The 15,153-nt window shown below is 39.3% G+C and overlaps 1 protein-coding gene across 12 annotated transcripts in view; it reads left to right on the top strand.

Moving 5' to 3' along the window:
* Positions 1–15,153, top strand: part of DOCK3 (dedicator of cytokinesis 3) — a 711,354-nt gene that overhangs the window by 478,002 nt on the left and 218,199 nt on the right. For all 12 annotated transcript variants that reach the window (XM_016941175.4, XM_016941180.3, XM_054681895.2 and 9 more), the window contains exons 11-12: positions 5,338–5,398; positions 6,646–6,793. In XM_016941175.4, coding sequence (XP_016796664.1) covers positions 5,338–5,398; positions 6,646–6,793 — 209 coding nt within the window. The remainder of the gene's footprint in view (positions 1–5,337; positions 5,399–6,645; positions 6,794–15,153) is intronic.

Genomic DNA, 15,153 nt, shown 5'->3' on the forward strand with positions numbered 1-15,153 from the left:
AACCTATTGGATAGTTTCACAGTGTCACTGACCTTGCTTATGGTGTGTGATTGATGGGACAGATATCACAAAGATTACATTGGGCCTCTTAAATGCAAATGGGATTTATCTGGAGATCTGATACATGACTTTCTGTAAAAGCTACAGTTATATTTGTTCACCTCACTTTTTAGTTCATTTACTGCAACTTTATCTTTCAGAACATCAAATGATGTTACTGCAGAATCAGAAACCACTTTCACAGGGATAGCTTTTATTGATAATGCTCCAGATGTATGGAAAGATTTATAAATCTAGCTAAGCTAAAATAATATGTTGTCCATCTTTGAGCTTAGCAGTAAAGGCTTAGGAGATAATGCAAGGAGAAAGAACAGGAAGAGCAGACCCATGATGGTGGTTAAGGGAGTTAAGATGGCTTAGTCTGGGAAGATCGGCACTCTGTCTTCAATTGGAAAAGAATGAAAGAAAGAATCTAAATTGTAGTAAATGGGATTTAGGTTAGTCTATTGGCTGAGAGCTTCTGAAGTGAGAGTTCCTGAACACTGAGGTGGTTTTGTAGGACCTCCTTTCTGAAACAGAATTAGTAAGAGACACCCACCTTCTAGAATGTCTCAGTAACCTTAGGAGGTTTTCCTAAATTCTGATTCTCTGATATTTCCTGGTAAAGCATCAGGAGAAATTGTTGATTCCTTGTTTCTTGGATTTGTGGGAACAGAGCTGCGTGCATGTACTGTCTTTGAATTCTTGAATATGATGAGTACAGTCTTTGACTTTTTAAAAATGAACTTAATTAGGGTGGTATTTGAATGTATTACAGTAAATTAAAATTTTCATTTAGCATTTTAATTATCCATATGAGCCCAGAGGCCAAAGCTATAGCTCCAACTTTATTGCACATAACATGCATGATGTGCTCTTGTTCTGCCACAATGGGAAGGCACAGGGTGCTAAATATACTATTAATACTTCCATAATTCTGTTTGTAGTGCAGCCCTGAATTTATTTATTTTTTATTTTTTATTTTTGCAGTCAGGGTCTCACTCTGTGGCCCAGGCTTCAGTGCAGTGGCCTGATCATAGCTCACATAAAAACCTTGAACCTTTGGGCTCTAAGCAATCCTCCTGCCTCAGTCTCCTGAGTAGTGGGGCTATAGGCGCACACCATGCTTGGCTAATTTTTTTTTTTTAAGAGATGGCGTCTTGCTATTTTGCCCAGGCTGGTCTTGAACTGCTGGCCTCAAACAACCCTCCCACCTTGGCCTCCCAAAGTGCTGGGATTACAGGTATGAGTCACTGTACCCAGCCCAGCCCTGCCCTGGATTTTTTAAAAAGGTCCGAAACATGATTTGAGGATTTTTTACAAAGCACACAAGATTTCTGAACAAGATTATCTTAGCCAGGATTTTTATGTTTTACTTTAAGCTCTATGAAATTATATAGGTGGGACCTGTTTTCTCATTATCTGAGACTTGAGTTCTTCTATGAGCTAAAGGAGTTTCCTAGATTGATGTGTGTGCTGCAAAGTCTCAGAGTAAATGCAAGAAAATGTAGCCACAACTATGGTTGATGCTGACCTTTTAGCTTACCTTAGAATAGGGAAAAGGGAATCATACAAACTGAGCAGATTACGAGGTTACTCAGCACACTTCAGAGCCACATTAAAGTCACATTATTTGGTATGGCCTTTATTCTCTTTGAGGCCTTAGTTTTTCTGACTTGGTTAGATTTTAGGGTTTCCTACCAAGGAAGAATTTTATCCAAGGAGAATATGTTTTATACTTACGTGGACGGCCAATACAATGAGGATTTTGCTGACTTTCATGCTAAACAATGGCTCTATATACAAATGTGTGAAAGTATATCTATTCGTATTTACTCATTCTTAGATATTCAGGACCTCATACACACTGCCGGCAAGGTGTCAGTAATGATTTGTTACATAAACAAATGAACAAATGTTTATTTGCTGTCATATTTAAGTGACCAACTCAGAGAATGAATTTGTACAGTTTTCCAAGTATTAGTTGTCATTTTATTTTATATATTTATTTATACTCTTCTACATTCCAAGATAGAATTTTAAGTAGTGATTTTTTAGAGTTCAGAATTGAACTTGATTATTACTATAATAACATTATGTATTAAAATACTACCTTATTTTCTGCAACTTACGTATGAATAAGCTGGTTTTATTTTGTATTTGAATATATCCCATTATCTCCAAAAAAAAAAGGAGTGTCCCCAGGCACAGGGAAGTTAATTAACTTTTTCGTGTTTCAAATGAGTGAGTCTAAGATGCTCGACCCTAAGTCATTGTCCTCAATTGTCTCTTCTACACACTGTTTAGTTGGGAGCAGCTTCCTAGTTAAGTAGGATTAGAGAGTTTGGTCCAGTGAACAAATCTAATTCCTGCCATGTAATCAGGACTGAAATCCTGCTCACCAGATGAATGATAGATACATCACCCTTCTTATCTTTCTTTTACAGGTCATGTGAGTAATATAACGTAGATAACCACCCTTGGTGCTTAGTCTTGAAGAATATATGTTTAACAAACCTTATGGTAACTGTGTTTAGTCATACACTTATATTTAATAAGATAGCTTTTATATTGAAATTCTGTGGAACTCACAAATAATAATTTTGCTTAAAATATTTTCTTGCACTAATTATTGTCTTATTTCTATTGATGTCAAATAAATTCCACTGAAAGTTCTGGATGCTGTGTACATGATTGTCAGAAAGAGCCCCTACTCAGCCACTTGGAAAATACCATAAATTATACTTAAGGCTTCTTTTATTCACTCAGCAGAGTCAAGGGAAACATTTAGTATTTTTGTGTACAACCCATCAGATTAGTATTTGGACATCTGTGGAAACTGGCTTGAATTCCATAGGTACATTGGAGTCAGTGATTATACGAGTCATTTGATAGTTTGGATGTACACAGTCCAGGCTGTGTAGGAGGAACCATTTCACTTTGAAATGTGTTGAACATTTCTATATCCTTCAGTAATCAACATCTTTCAATTCAAAAAAGTATATAAAAATGGTAACCTGGTTTTCAATTTTCACTTGGATAGTACCATCTTAATAAGTATCAAAATATAGCACTATTTTAATAATATTATTTTTAATTCCATGTTTAATTAAAAGAATTAGTGAAATGGGGCCTGAAACATCCTTTTTCAATATCAAACACAACTTTCATGTAAAAATATATCTTTGTGATTCCAGATATCAATTTATGTTTAATTATTTTGTAACCTGTTTCATTATAAACATACTTTATTATTTTAAGAACTTGACAAAATATTATAACCATCTAAAAGCTTCAGTTTCACCACTACATATTACTTTTTTTTTTGAGATGGAGTCTCTCTGTCACTGGAGTACAGTGGCACAATCTGGGCTCACTGCAGCCTCCACCTCCCAGGTTCAAGCCATTCTCCTGCTTCAGCCTCCCGAGTAGCTGGGATTACAAGTGCGTGCCGCCACACCCTGCTAATTTTTGTATTTTTAGTAGAGATGGGGTTTCACCATGTTGGCCAGGCTGGTCTCGAACTCCTGACCTCAAGCGATCCTCCCACCTCGGCCTCCCAGAGTGCTGGGATTACAGACATATGCCGCCATGCCTGGCCCACATATTACTTCTTAGTGTCTCCTTTTCTTTCATATGTTCAAGGCCATTTAATAGGGCGAGGCTGGGACTAGGCTAAGGCAAACAAAGCACAGGATCTTGAGAGCGAGTGCCTTCTTAAATTTTGTACCTTAGGTGCCTTGCTTGCCTCACACTAGTGCTAACCCTGCAACAGGGTTTACAAATTAAGAAACATGGAGACTCTGAATCTCTAAGCTCATTCCAAATCATGACTGCCATTTGATTGTACCTTTTTTTTTTTTTTTTTTTTTGAGACAGAGTCTCGCTCTTTTGCCCAGGCCAGACTGCAGTAGCGCTGTCTCTTTCTCGGCTCACTGCAAGCTCTGCCTCCCGGGTTCATGCCATTCTCCTGCCTCAGCCTCCCGAGTAGCTGGGACTACATTTTTTTTTTTAATTGAAGAGAGACAGGCATCTGGGGTCAATCAAAAGATGAAAGAGGAAAAGGAAATGGAACTAAGGGAGCCTTTCCTAGAAGCGAAAGGGAGATCACAGAAACCTGTCACATTAAGGACAAAGGTTATTCCATCAAGTATCATTAACTCACAATAATGGCTGAGAGAGCAGCAAGAAAAATCTGAAACAGAATATATATTAAAGAATTTTTGTTATTTCAAGTAGAATACATTTAAAAAGCATAATGCATACTCATCAACAAACATTTCAACATATGTTCTAAACACAAATAGAATGATTATCAGATAGGGCATGGTAACTAACACCTGTAATCTCAACACTTTGGGAGGCTGAGGCAGGAAGATTGCTTGAGCCTAGAAGTTTGAGACCAGCTCTGGCAACATAGAAAGACCCCATCTCTACAAATAATTTTAAAAATAGCTGGGCATGATGGTGCACACCTGTAGTACCAGTTACTTGGGAGGCTGAGGTGGGAGAATTGCTTGACCCAGAGGACAAGGCTGCAGTGAGCCGTGATCGCACCACTGCACTCCATCCTGGTGACAGAGCAAGACCTTGTTTTTTAAAGAAAAGGAAGAAAGAAAGAAAGAAAAAGGAATGATTTTCATAACTCTTTGGTTTGGAAATTTTCTGATTCTGGATCATATGTGTTTACTTAAAGGAAACCCTTAATTTTTTTCAATAAGATTATTTTCAACTATAATTTAGTACAAATGATAAATATCAGAATTTAGAAATAGAAATCAAATTATTGAGGTTTCACTGATATCAAATTAATCTCTTTTAAGTGGAACAACTTCGTATGTAATAATCATTTGTGGACAGAGGAATCAATGTAAAATTAGTGGAGAACAAACTTACAGAATTTTAGTTATTGATGAGCTTTTTGGTGTTTTCCCAATTTTTTCTTTACTGAACATTTATTCCTTCTGTTACAGAATGTTTTTATATGATGTTAGAGTAAACATGGAATAAGGCAATATCATGAAGATTTCTAATGTGAGAACTTTTATAGACTTTTTATTTGTTAAGTAGTCTAAATGAGAGCTGGAAAAATGTTGTCAATAGAATAAACTTCCAAAGCCATATAAGATATCCAGACTTTCACTGCAGACATCTTATAAACCATTAAAGTGCTATATGCTGTAATCTCCCTTCCCCTGCCTGTAACATACAGTAAAAGCAAATGACTAGAGATTCAAAATGAATTTTTAATTATTTTCTGTGTATTCCTTGCCTGAATTTACTTATTTTTTCTCTTAGGATCTGAGCAGCAAAGATATGAAGAGAGATTTGTATATCGTTGCCCATGTGATCCGAATAGGTACTGTTCACCTTACCCATTCACATGACTAAGAATGGCCCAACTTGGGATAAGTATGTCTTGTGCATGAGCTTTGTTTTCTCCCTAGATCTTACCTGTAATTTCAGGTCTCAGGATTAGAGTCCAGCTTGTATTGAAGCTATACCTAAGCTCAACTGCTATGGTAGCTTGGTTTGATATAAATGGATTCGGGGGGGTGGGTTTTGTTTGTGTTTTTTAATCACTTAAAACCTGCTCCCTGTTTTTATACCCAAACTTTTTATTTAAAATGGTCTACTTCTAGACATTATTTCTAACACAGTGCCCTACCCTTTCCCTCAGAGATCTTATAGCAGGTTTCCAGAGGTGCCAACTTCACAGCAAAGGCCATTCACCACCTATTGTTTGTGTTTGAAATTATGTATCTGTGGCTCTCTCCACAAAATTAGAGTTATTGTCATCACTCCAGAAGATGGATGACATTTCACTTCTACCCCACCCAAGATGAAAAAGTGATTTTTACTACTGTTCTGTGGTTGGTTTGCTCAGACTTATTTCAAGTTTATGATACAACTTTTGGGGCTATGGCGAACCAAGTCCTCCTTCATAGGTTTGAGTTTTGGCCTATCATGTACATTTTTATCAAAGAATATTTTTTAATCCCTTGCCAACAAAACAGCTATTTGCTGTACTAAATAAAGTGTTTGTTAAGGTTCCAGCATTTGCAAGTCTTCTTGCCACTGTAGGCACAGCTTTGGTAAGCAGGAAAAGTAAACACTCATCCACTTTCTAAGACTACTCTCAGTCCCACAATTGTTCAAGATGATGTTTGACAGCAGAATTTGGTTGAAAGAACACAGTATCCTCCTTGTCTGTGCATATGTAGTTTATACCTGGCAGCTAAAATACTAAACTTTGTATCTAAAACATACCTGAGAAGTTTAAATTTATTATTAGCACATTGGTTTTTCTAAGAAATTCATAAAATCACTTTTATTCTCATGTGATTAATAAATGGAGTGTTGATATTGGTTTAGAGTTAGATAAGAATGATTGATTGAATGTAGTACAGGGAAGAGCTTTGGCCAGAGGCCTGTTTGGTGTTCTTCCACATAAATATCCTTGGATGACTCCCTTCAGCCCTGTAGTCTTCACCTTACAGGATTTCCTAGGTGCCTGTAGCTCAGGCATCCTTGGATGACAATTAGGTGATACTGGAGAGGAGCATGCTTTTCTCAGTCTGACTGGTGTTTTCTGCTGTGCCCAAGGCCGGATGCTCCTGAATGACTCAAAGAAAGGTCCTCCTCACCTGCACTACAGGCGACCATATGGCTGTGCGGTCCTAAGCATCTTGGATGTCCTACAGTCACTCACAGAAGTAAAGGAAGAAAAGGATTTTGTTCTTAAGGTTTACACGTGAGTAATGGACATCAGGAATATTAATGATTTGTAGCATAAGACATCCCAGCACTGCCCTTGAGAGTAGTAGTGCTCAAACCTTGTGGACACAGGCCACGCAGTGGCTCACGCCTGTATTCCCAACACTTTGGGAGGCCAAGGTGGGCAAATCACAAGGTCAGGAAATCGAGACCATTCTGGCTAACACGGTGAAACCTCGTCTCTACTGAAAATACAAAAAATTAGCCAGGCGTGGTGGCACGTGCCTGTAATCCCAGCTACTCAGGAGGCTGAGGCAGGAGAATTGCTTGAACCCGGGAGGCAGAGGTTGCAGTGAGCTGAGATTGCATCACTGCACTCTAGCCTGGGCAACAGAGCGACACTCCGTTTCAAAGAAAAAAAAAAAAAAAAAAAAAACACCTTGTGGACACAGAATCACCAGGATGTAGGAAAGGGAGCTTTTTGAAAATGCAGAAGATTGGCCGGGCACGGTGGCTCACGCCTGTAATCCCAGCACTTTGGGAGGCCAAGGCAGGCGGATCACGAGGTCAGGAGATCGAGACCATCCTGGCTAACACAGTGAAACCCTGTCTCTACTAAAAATACAAAAAATTAGCCGGGTGTGGTGGCGGACGCCTATAGTCCCAGCTACTCGGGAGGCTGAGGCAGGAGACTGGCGTGAACCTGGGAGGTGGAGCTTGCAGTGAGCTGAGATCATGCCACTGCACTCCAGCCTGGGCGACAGAGTGAGACTCCGTCTCAGAAAAAAAAAAGAAAGAAAAAAAGAACAAAAAAAGAAAATGCGGAAGATTGATCTAAGATTTGGGGTGGGGCCCAGGCAGCATTATTTTTAATAAGCTTCCCAGGTAATTCTGAAACAGCTTCATTTGGGACCTTCTATCCCAAAGTGAAAATCTGGTAGTACACATTTGCTTTTTTCTCCAGAATTAACCAATCTTGTATATTTGCAGAAAAGCTAACAATATGCTTCTCATGTGTCTTGGCTATGAGAGTCTTGCATGTCTAATGCTTGCCCACCAGTTATTATAACTGAGCTGGCTAATGATCAAGATTGTTTAAAAGAATGATCATGAGTCAAATTTCTCTATCTTTGAAAGACAGCCCATTTTTCTGAGGAGCTGAGATATTATTCTTCACTTGTGCCACTGGAGATCGATGAGTCACATCCAACCAGGCATGGCATTATTTTTAGTGTTCTTCAACCAAGGGATATTGTCTTAGATAAGCAGTCCATCTCCTTCTAACTTGTTAAACAATAGGAAAAACACAATAATGAAAATAAATGCAGAATTCAGTCATATACTCTATCTTTGCTCATATAGTTAGACACAAATTGTAGTGCTAAAAAAATGATCAGTGGTGAGTTTAGTAAGTTTTTAAAGCAAGTATATTTAAAACTGTGAGAATTTTTAAAAACTCATCTTTCAGTTTAAAAACCCAATATTGTTTATCCAAATTAAATAAAATACTTCCAATCACCATGTTAATGTATCTTCACCATAATATCGTATAGATATTTTTCTGTATTATCTGTTGCCCTGTCTGACTTGGGCATGAAATAAGCTTAATTCACAATTTCTGTTAAGCCACATTTGATTAATTTCAAAATAAAAACCCAATCTCCTCATTACCTATTTTCCCTTCAGCTTTGTTCCTTTCAGAGTTGTATACTTTATGGGATGAGGATCTTCCTTTGGAATCATAACTTACAAAGAAAATTTTGGCTGGTTTTCTCCTCCTTCCATGCATCAGTCACAGGCTTTCTCCATTTACCAAATCCCCAAATTGATGGGTGGTGGAACCTGCTTGTTTATATGCCTTCCTCCCTTTGAAAAGGACTAAAGAGAAATCCAAAATCATCATCATTATCATCTTACTCCACTGTATTCCTTCCAAGAGCAAGGGATTTATAGATAGCACTCCAGAATTGTTATCTCTTTGCATGTATTATGCCTTCCTTGTTTTGGAGCAAATTTTCATTACAGATAGGAGCTTGCACAGCACTCCTCCTGAAATCATGCTGTCAGGCTTAATTGGCCTAATTGCTTCTAAAGCAACAGCTTTCTGCGAGAAACAGGATTCATGTATGTATTTTTCTTAGTTCCTTCTTATGGATGGGCTGTGTCTAATAAAGTAGTTCTAAAAAGATGAAAAAAATATGTTTATAGAGAAGATTTTTTTTCAAATTTTCTTTTGAAGGATTAATAGAGTTAAAATGTACAATAATTTTTCCACTTGAAAATGTTAACAGACTTTCAAGCAGACTATCAAATGCATGTTTGTGAAATTGATTTTGTGTGCAATATAGAATTATTCTAGGATTAGTCATTTTAATCCACATCAGCACAGTGAATCTAGCCCTCAGGAGAAGCAATATTTTCCAGTAAGTTTCAGGCAACATTTTTGTTGGTTAGATTGAATTGGAAGCTTAAAGAGTTTACTAATTGCTATTGATAGTTCTTTAGCCTTTGCTAGGACAGGATTTTACAAAGATGAAAACCTCTTACACAGTTTTAATGAATGAGTTGGCAAATATCCGATTAGTTGTTCACATTCTTATCATTTCTTTCATTGTTCATAGTCAGCCTTAGCCAGAGAAAGTAGAAACTCCTGTCTGTCTCTGCCAAGGCCACTATTCTGCTGTATAATGTTTTCACTTGTGTATGGGAAGGCACCACACATCCTTTTAAGAAAATAGCAAAAAAAAAAAAAAAAATTGCAATAAGAAGCTGAGGCATGAAAACTAAGTCACTTCCTAATGAGTCAAAAGCCTTAAAACTCACAAATAAATAACCATATGTACATTTCAGTCTGATATAGATACCATATTTTTCTTGACCCGAAGGACAAGGGGTCACAAGCAGGCACAGGGCCTGCTGTACTTAGAACCCAAAAGGAGAGGAGTGCCAGGAGCTAAAGCCAACATTGAAGGGGGTGGGTGTCCATAAATAATGCACGTAACCAAATACAAGATGGCTTTGAATATGTGATGATCACTGTCCAATTTTACAATGAAAAATGTCCAAATATATTTAGGCCAACCTTAATGAAACAGATAAATACATATTTTGAATATTAAATTTTTAATTTGGATTACAGTATATTTTATATTATAAAATATGTATTACAAATTATGTACTCAATCACATATTATGTAAAATTGAGATATATTGCTCATTCTTGGCTCTCAAATTTTATGAAAAAATTTATTTAAATTATTCATATGCAGCCATGTCATCGGGTCTTTGTCTTCACTTAAGCCACTTTCTGAATTATCTGACACAGTTTTCCAAGGCACATTATTTTTACTCCCACCAGATTGGCTTTAATGCGTCATTCTTTGACACTTTCATGATGCTTTCACACTGGAAATTCATCTTGAGGCACAAGATGATACCGCCACTTACTATGCTACTTTTATGGTGATTTTTACAATAGCATTTAACACATCAATTTGGTGATCATACCCCAACCATAATTACTAAATCTGTGTAGCTTTGCTCTTTTTTAAAAAAATGTCTTTTAACCAATTCTGCCAGATAACCTTCATAAGCATCTAAAACCTCCCATTGATTGAGGTAATTTCAGATTAACATAACTTACCCGAACAGTGCTGTGATGTTCAAAATAAAGAGATTCAGGCCGGGCGCGGTGGCTCACGCCTATAATCCCAGCACTTTGGGAGGCTGAGGCAGGCGGATCATGAGGTCAGGAGATCGAGACCATCCTGGCTAACACGGTGAAACCCCGTCTCTAGTAAAAATACAAAAAAATTAGCCAGCCATGATGGTGGGCACCTGTAGTCCCAGCTACTCGGGAAGGCCGAGGCAGGAGAATGGCGTGAACCCAGGAGGCAGAACTTGTAGTGAGCTGAGACGGCGCCACTGCACTCCAGCCTGGGTGACAGAGCGAGACTCCGTCTCAAAAAAAAAAAAAAAAAAAAGAGTCAGAGAATGCCCCATATCATGAAAGGCTTTTTTGAGGCCAGAAATATCAAGTGGCATACACCTACTATGTACCCACAAAAATTAAAAATGTAAACAAATAAACTTCTTTTAATTAAAGCAATATTAGGTGGCAACCTCTTCTGTGAGTGATGACTGGAAGGGAACTGCTCCTCATATTTGGGATAGACACTAGGCCTATTCAGGCATTTTTTGAGAATACTGTCTTTGGGTTCTTTGCTTCATAACCACCCTATCCACGAAACTGTCTTAAGAGTACTTGTTGATTGGAGGAGCCAAGATGGCCGAATAGGAACAGCTCCGGTCTACAGCTCCCAGCGTGACCGACGCAGAAGACGGGTGATTTCTGCATTTCCATCTGAGGTACCGGGTTCATCTCACTAGGGAGTGCCAGACAGTGGGCGCAGGCCAGTGGGTGCGCGCACGGTGCGCGAGCCGAAGCAGGGCGAGGCATTGCCTCACCTGGGAAGCGCAAGGGGTCAGGGAGTTCCCTTTCCGAGTCAAAGAAAGGGGTGACAGACGGCACCTGGAAAATCGGGTCACTTCCACCCGAATATTGCGCTTTTCAGACCGGCTTAAAAAATGGCGCACCACGAGACTATATCCCACACCTGGCTCAGAGGGTCCTACGCCCACGGAATCTCGCTGATTGCTAGCACAGCAGTCTGAGATCAAACTGCAAGGCGGCAGCTAGGCTGGGGGAGGGGCGCCCGCCATTGCCCAGGCTTGCTTAGGTAAACAAAGCAGCCTTGGAAGCTCGAACTGGGTGGAGCCCACCACAGCTCAAGGAGACCTGCCTGCCTCTGTAGGCTCCACCTCTGGGGGCAGGGCACAGACAAACAAAAAGACAGCAGTAACCTCTGCAGACTTAAATGTCCCTGTCTGACAGCTTTGAAGGGAGCAGTGGTTCTCCCAGCACGCAGCTGGAGATCTGAGAACCGGCAGACTGCCTCTTCAAGTGGGTCCCTGACCCCTGAGCCCCGAGCAGCCTAACTGGGAGGCACCCCCCAGCAGGGGCACACTGACACCTCACACGGCAGGGTATTCCAACAGACCTGCAGCTGAGGGTCCTGTCTGTTAGAAGGAAAACTAACAAACAGAAAGGACATCCACACCGAAAACCCATCTGTACATCACCATCATCAAAGACCAAAAGTAGATAAAACCACAAAGATGGGGAAAAAACAGAGCAGAAAAACTGGAAGCTCTAAAAATCAGAGCGCCTCTCCTCCTCCAAAGGAACGCAGTTCCTCACCACCAACAGAACAAAGCTGGATGGAGAATGACTTTGACGAGCTGAGAGAAAAAGGCTTCAGACGATCAAATTACTCTGAGCTACAGGAGGACATTCAAACCAAAGGCAAAGAAGTTGAAAACTTTGAAAAAAATTTAGAAGAATGTATAACTAGAATAACTAATACAGAGAAGTGCTTAAAGGAGCTGATGGAACTGAAAACCAAGGCTCGAGAACTACGTGAAGAATGCAGAAACCTCAGGAGCCGATGCGATCAACTAGAAGAAAGGGTATCAGCAATGGAAGATGAAATGAATGAAATGAAGCAAGAAGGGAAGTTTAGAGAAAAAAGAATAAAAAGAAATGAGCAAAGCCTCCAAGAAATATGGGACTATGTGAAAAGACCAAATCTACATCTGATTGGTGTACCTGAAAGTGATGGGGAGAATGGAACCAAGTTGGAAAACACTCTGCAGGATATTATCCAGGAGAACTTCCCCAATCTAGCAAGGCAGGCCAATGTTCAGATTCAGGAAATACAGAGAACGCCACAAAGATACTCCTCGAGAAGAGCAACTCCAAGACACATAATTGTCAGATTCACCAAAGTTGAAATGAAGGAAAAAATGTTAAGGGCAGCCAGAGAGAAAGGTCGGGTTACCCTCAAAGGGAAGCCCATCAGACTAACAGCGGATCTCTCGGCAGAAACCCTACAAGCCAGAAGAGAGTGGGGGCCAATATTCAACATTCTTAAAGAAAAGAATTTTCAACCCAGAATTTCATATCCAGCCAAACTAAGCTTCATAAGTGAAGGAGAAATAAAATACTTCACAGACAAGCAAATGCTGAGAGATTTTGTCACCACCAGACCTCCCCTAAAAGAGCTCCTGAAGGAAGCGCTGAACATGGAAAGGAACAACCAGTACCAGCCGCTGCAAAATCATGCCAAAATGTAAAGACCATCGAGACTAGGAAGAAACTGCATCAACTAACGAGCAATATCACCAGCTAACATCATAATGACAGGATCAAATTCACACATAACAATATTAACTTTAAATGTAAATGGACTAAATGCTCCAATTAAAAGACACAGACTGGCAAATTGGATAAAGAGTCAAGACCCATCAGTGTGCTGTATTCAGGAAACCCATCTCACGTGCAGAGACACACATAGGCTCAAAATAAAAGGATGGAGGAAGATCTACCAAGCAAATGGAAAACAAAAAAAGGCAGGGGTTGCAATCCTAGTCTCTGATAAAACAGACTTTAAACCAATAAAGATCAAAAGAGACAAAGAAGGCCATTACATCATGGTAAAGGGATCAACTCAACAAGAAGAGCTAACTATCCTAAATATATATGCATCCAATACAGGAGCACCCAGATTCATAAAGCAAGTCCTGAGTGACCTACAAAGAGACTTAGACTCCCACACAATAATAATGGGAGACTTTAACACCCCACTGTCAACATTAGACAGATCAACGAGACAGAAAGTCAACAAGGATACCCAGGAATTGAACTCAGCTCTGCACCAAGCGGACCTAATAGACATCTACAGAACTCTCCACCCCAAATCAACAGAATATACATTTTTTTCAGCACCACACCACACCTATTCCAAAATTGACCACATAGTTGGAAGAAAAGCTCTCCTCAGCAAATGTAAAAGAACAGAAGTTATAACAAACTATCTCTCAGACCACAGTGCAATCAAACTAGAACTCAGGATTAAGAATCTCACTCAAAGCCGCTCAACTACATGGAAGCTGAACAACCTGCTCCTGAATGACTGACTACTGGGTACATAACGAAATGAAGGCAGAAATAAAGATGTTCTTTGAAACCAATGAGAACAAAGACACAACATACCAGAATCTCTGGGACGCATTTAAAGCAGTGTGTAGAGGGAAATTTATAGCACTAAATGCCCACAAGAGAAAGCAGGAAAGATCCAAAATTGACACCCTAACATCACAATTAAAAGAACTAGAAAAGCAAGAGCAAACACATTCAAAAGCTAGCAGAAGGCAAGAAATAACTAAAATCAGAGCAGAACTCAAGGAAATAGAGACACAAAAAACCCTTCAAAAAATTAATGAATCCAGGAGCTGGTTTTTTGAAAGGATCAACAAAATTGATAGACCGCTAGCAAGACTAATAAAGAAAAAAAGAGAGAAGAATCAAATAGACACAATAAAAAATGATAAAGGGGATATCACCACCGATCCCACAGAAATACAAACTACCATCAGAGAATACTACAAACACCTCTACGCAAATAAATTAGAAAATCTAGAAGAAATGGATAAATTCCTCGACACATACACCCTCCCAAGACTAAACCAGGAAGAAGTTGAATCTCTTAATAGACCAATAACAAGAGCTGAAATTGTGGCAATAATCAATAGCTTACCAACCAAAAAGAGTCCAGGACCAGATGGATTCACAGCCAAATTCTACCAGAGGTACAAGGAGGAACTGGTACCATTCCTTCTGAAACTATTCCAATCAATAGAAAAAGAGGGAATCCTCCCTAACTCATTTTATGAGGCCAGCATCATTCTGATACCAAAGCCTGGCAGAGACACAACCAAAAAAGAGAATTTTAGACCAATATCCTTGATGAACATTGATGCAAAAATCCTCAATAAAATACTGGCAAACCGAATCCAGCAGCACGTCAAAAAGCTTATCCACCACGATCAAGTGGGCTTCATCCCTGGGATGCAAGGCTGGTTCAATATATGCAAATCAATAAATGTAATCCATCACATAAACAGAGCCAAAGACAAAAACCACATGATTATATCAATAGATGCAGAAAAAGCCTTTGACAAAATTCAACAACCCTTCATGCTAAAAACTCTCAATAAATTAGGTATTGATGGGATGTATTTCAAAATAATAAGAGCTATCTATGACAAACCCACAGCCAATATCATACTGAATGGGCAAAAACTGGAAGCATTCCCTTTGAAAACTGGCACAAGACAGGGATGCCCTCTCTCACCACTCCTATTCAACATAGTGTTGGAAGTTCTGGCCAGGGCAATTAGGCAGGAGAAGGAAATAAAGGGTATTCAATTAGGAAAAGAGGAAGTGAAATTGTCCCTGTTTGCAGACGACATGATTGTATATCTAGAAAACCCCAT

The sequence above is a fragment of the Pan troglodytes genome, chromosome 2, assembly GCF_028858775.2.
Source record: "Pan troglodytes isolate AG18354 chromosome 2, NHGRI_mPanTro3-v2.0_pri, whole genome shotgun sequence".
Taxonomy (NCBI): Eukaryota; Metazoa; Chordata; class Mammalia; order Primates; family Hominidae; genus Pan; species Pan troglodytes.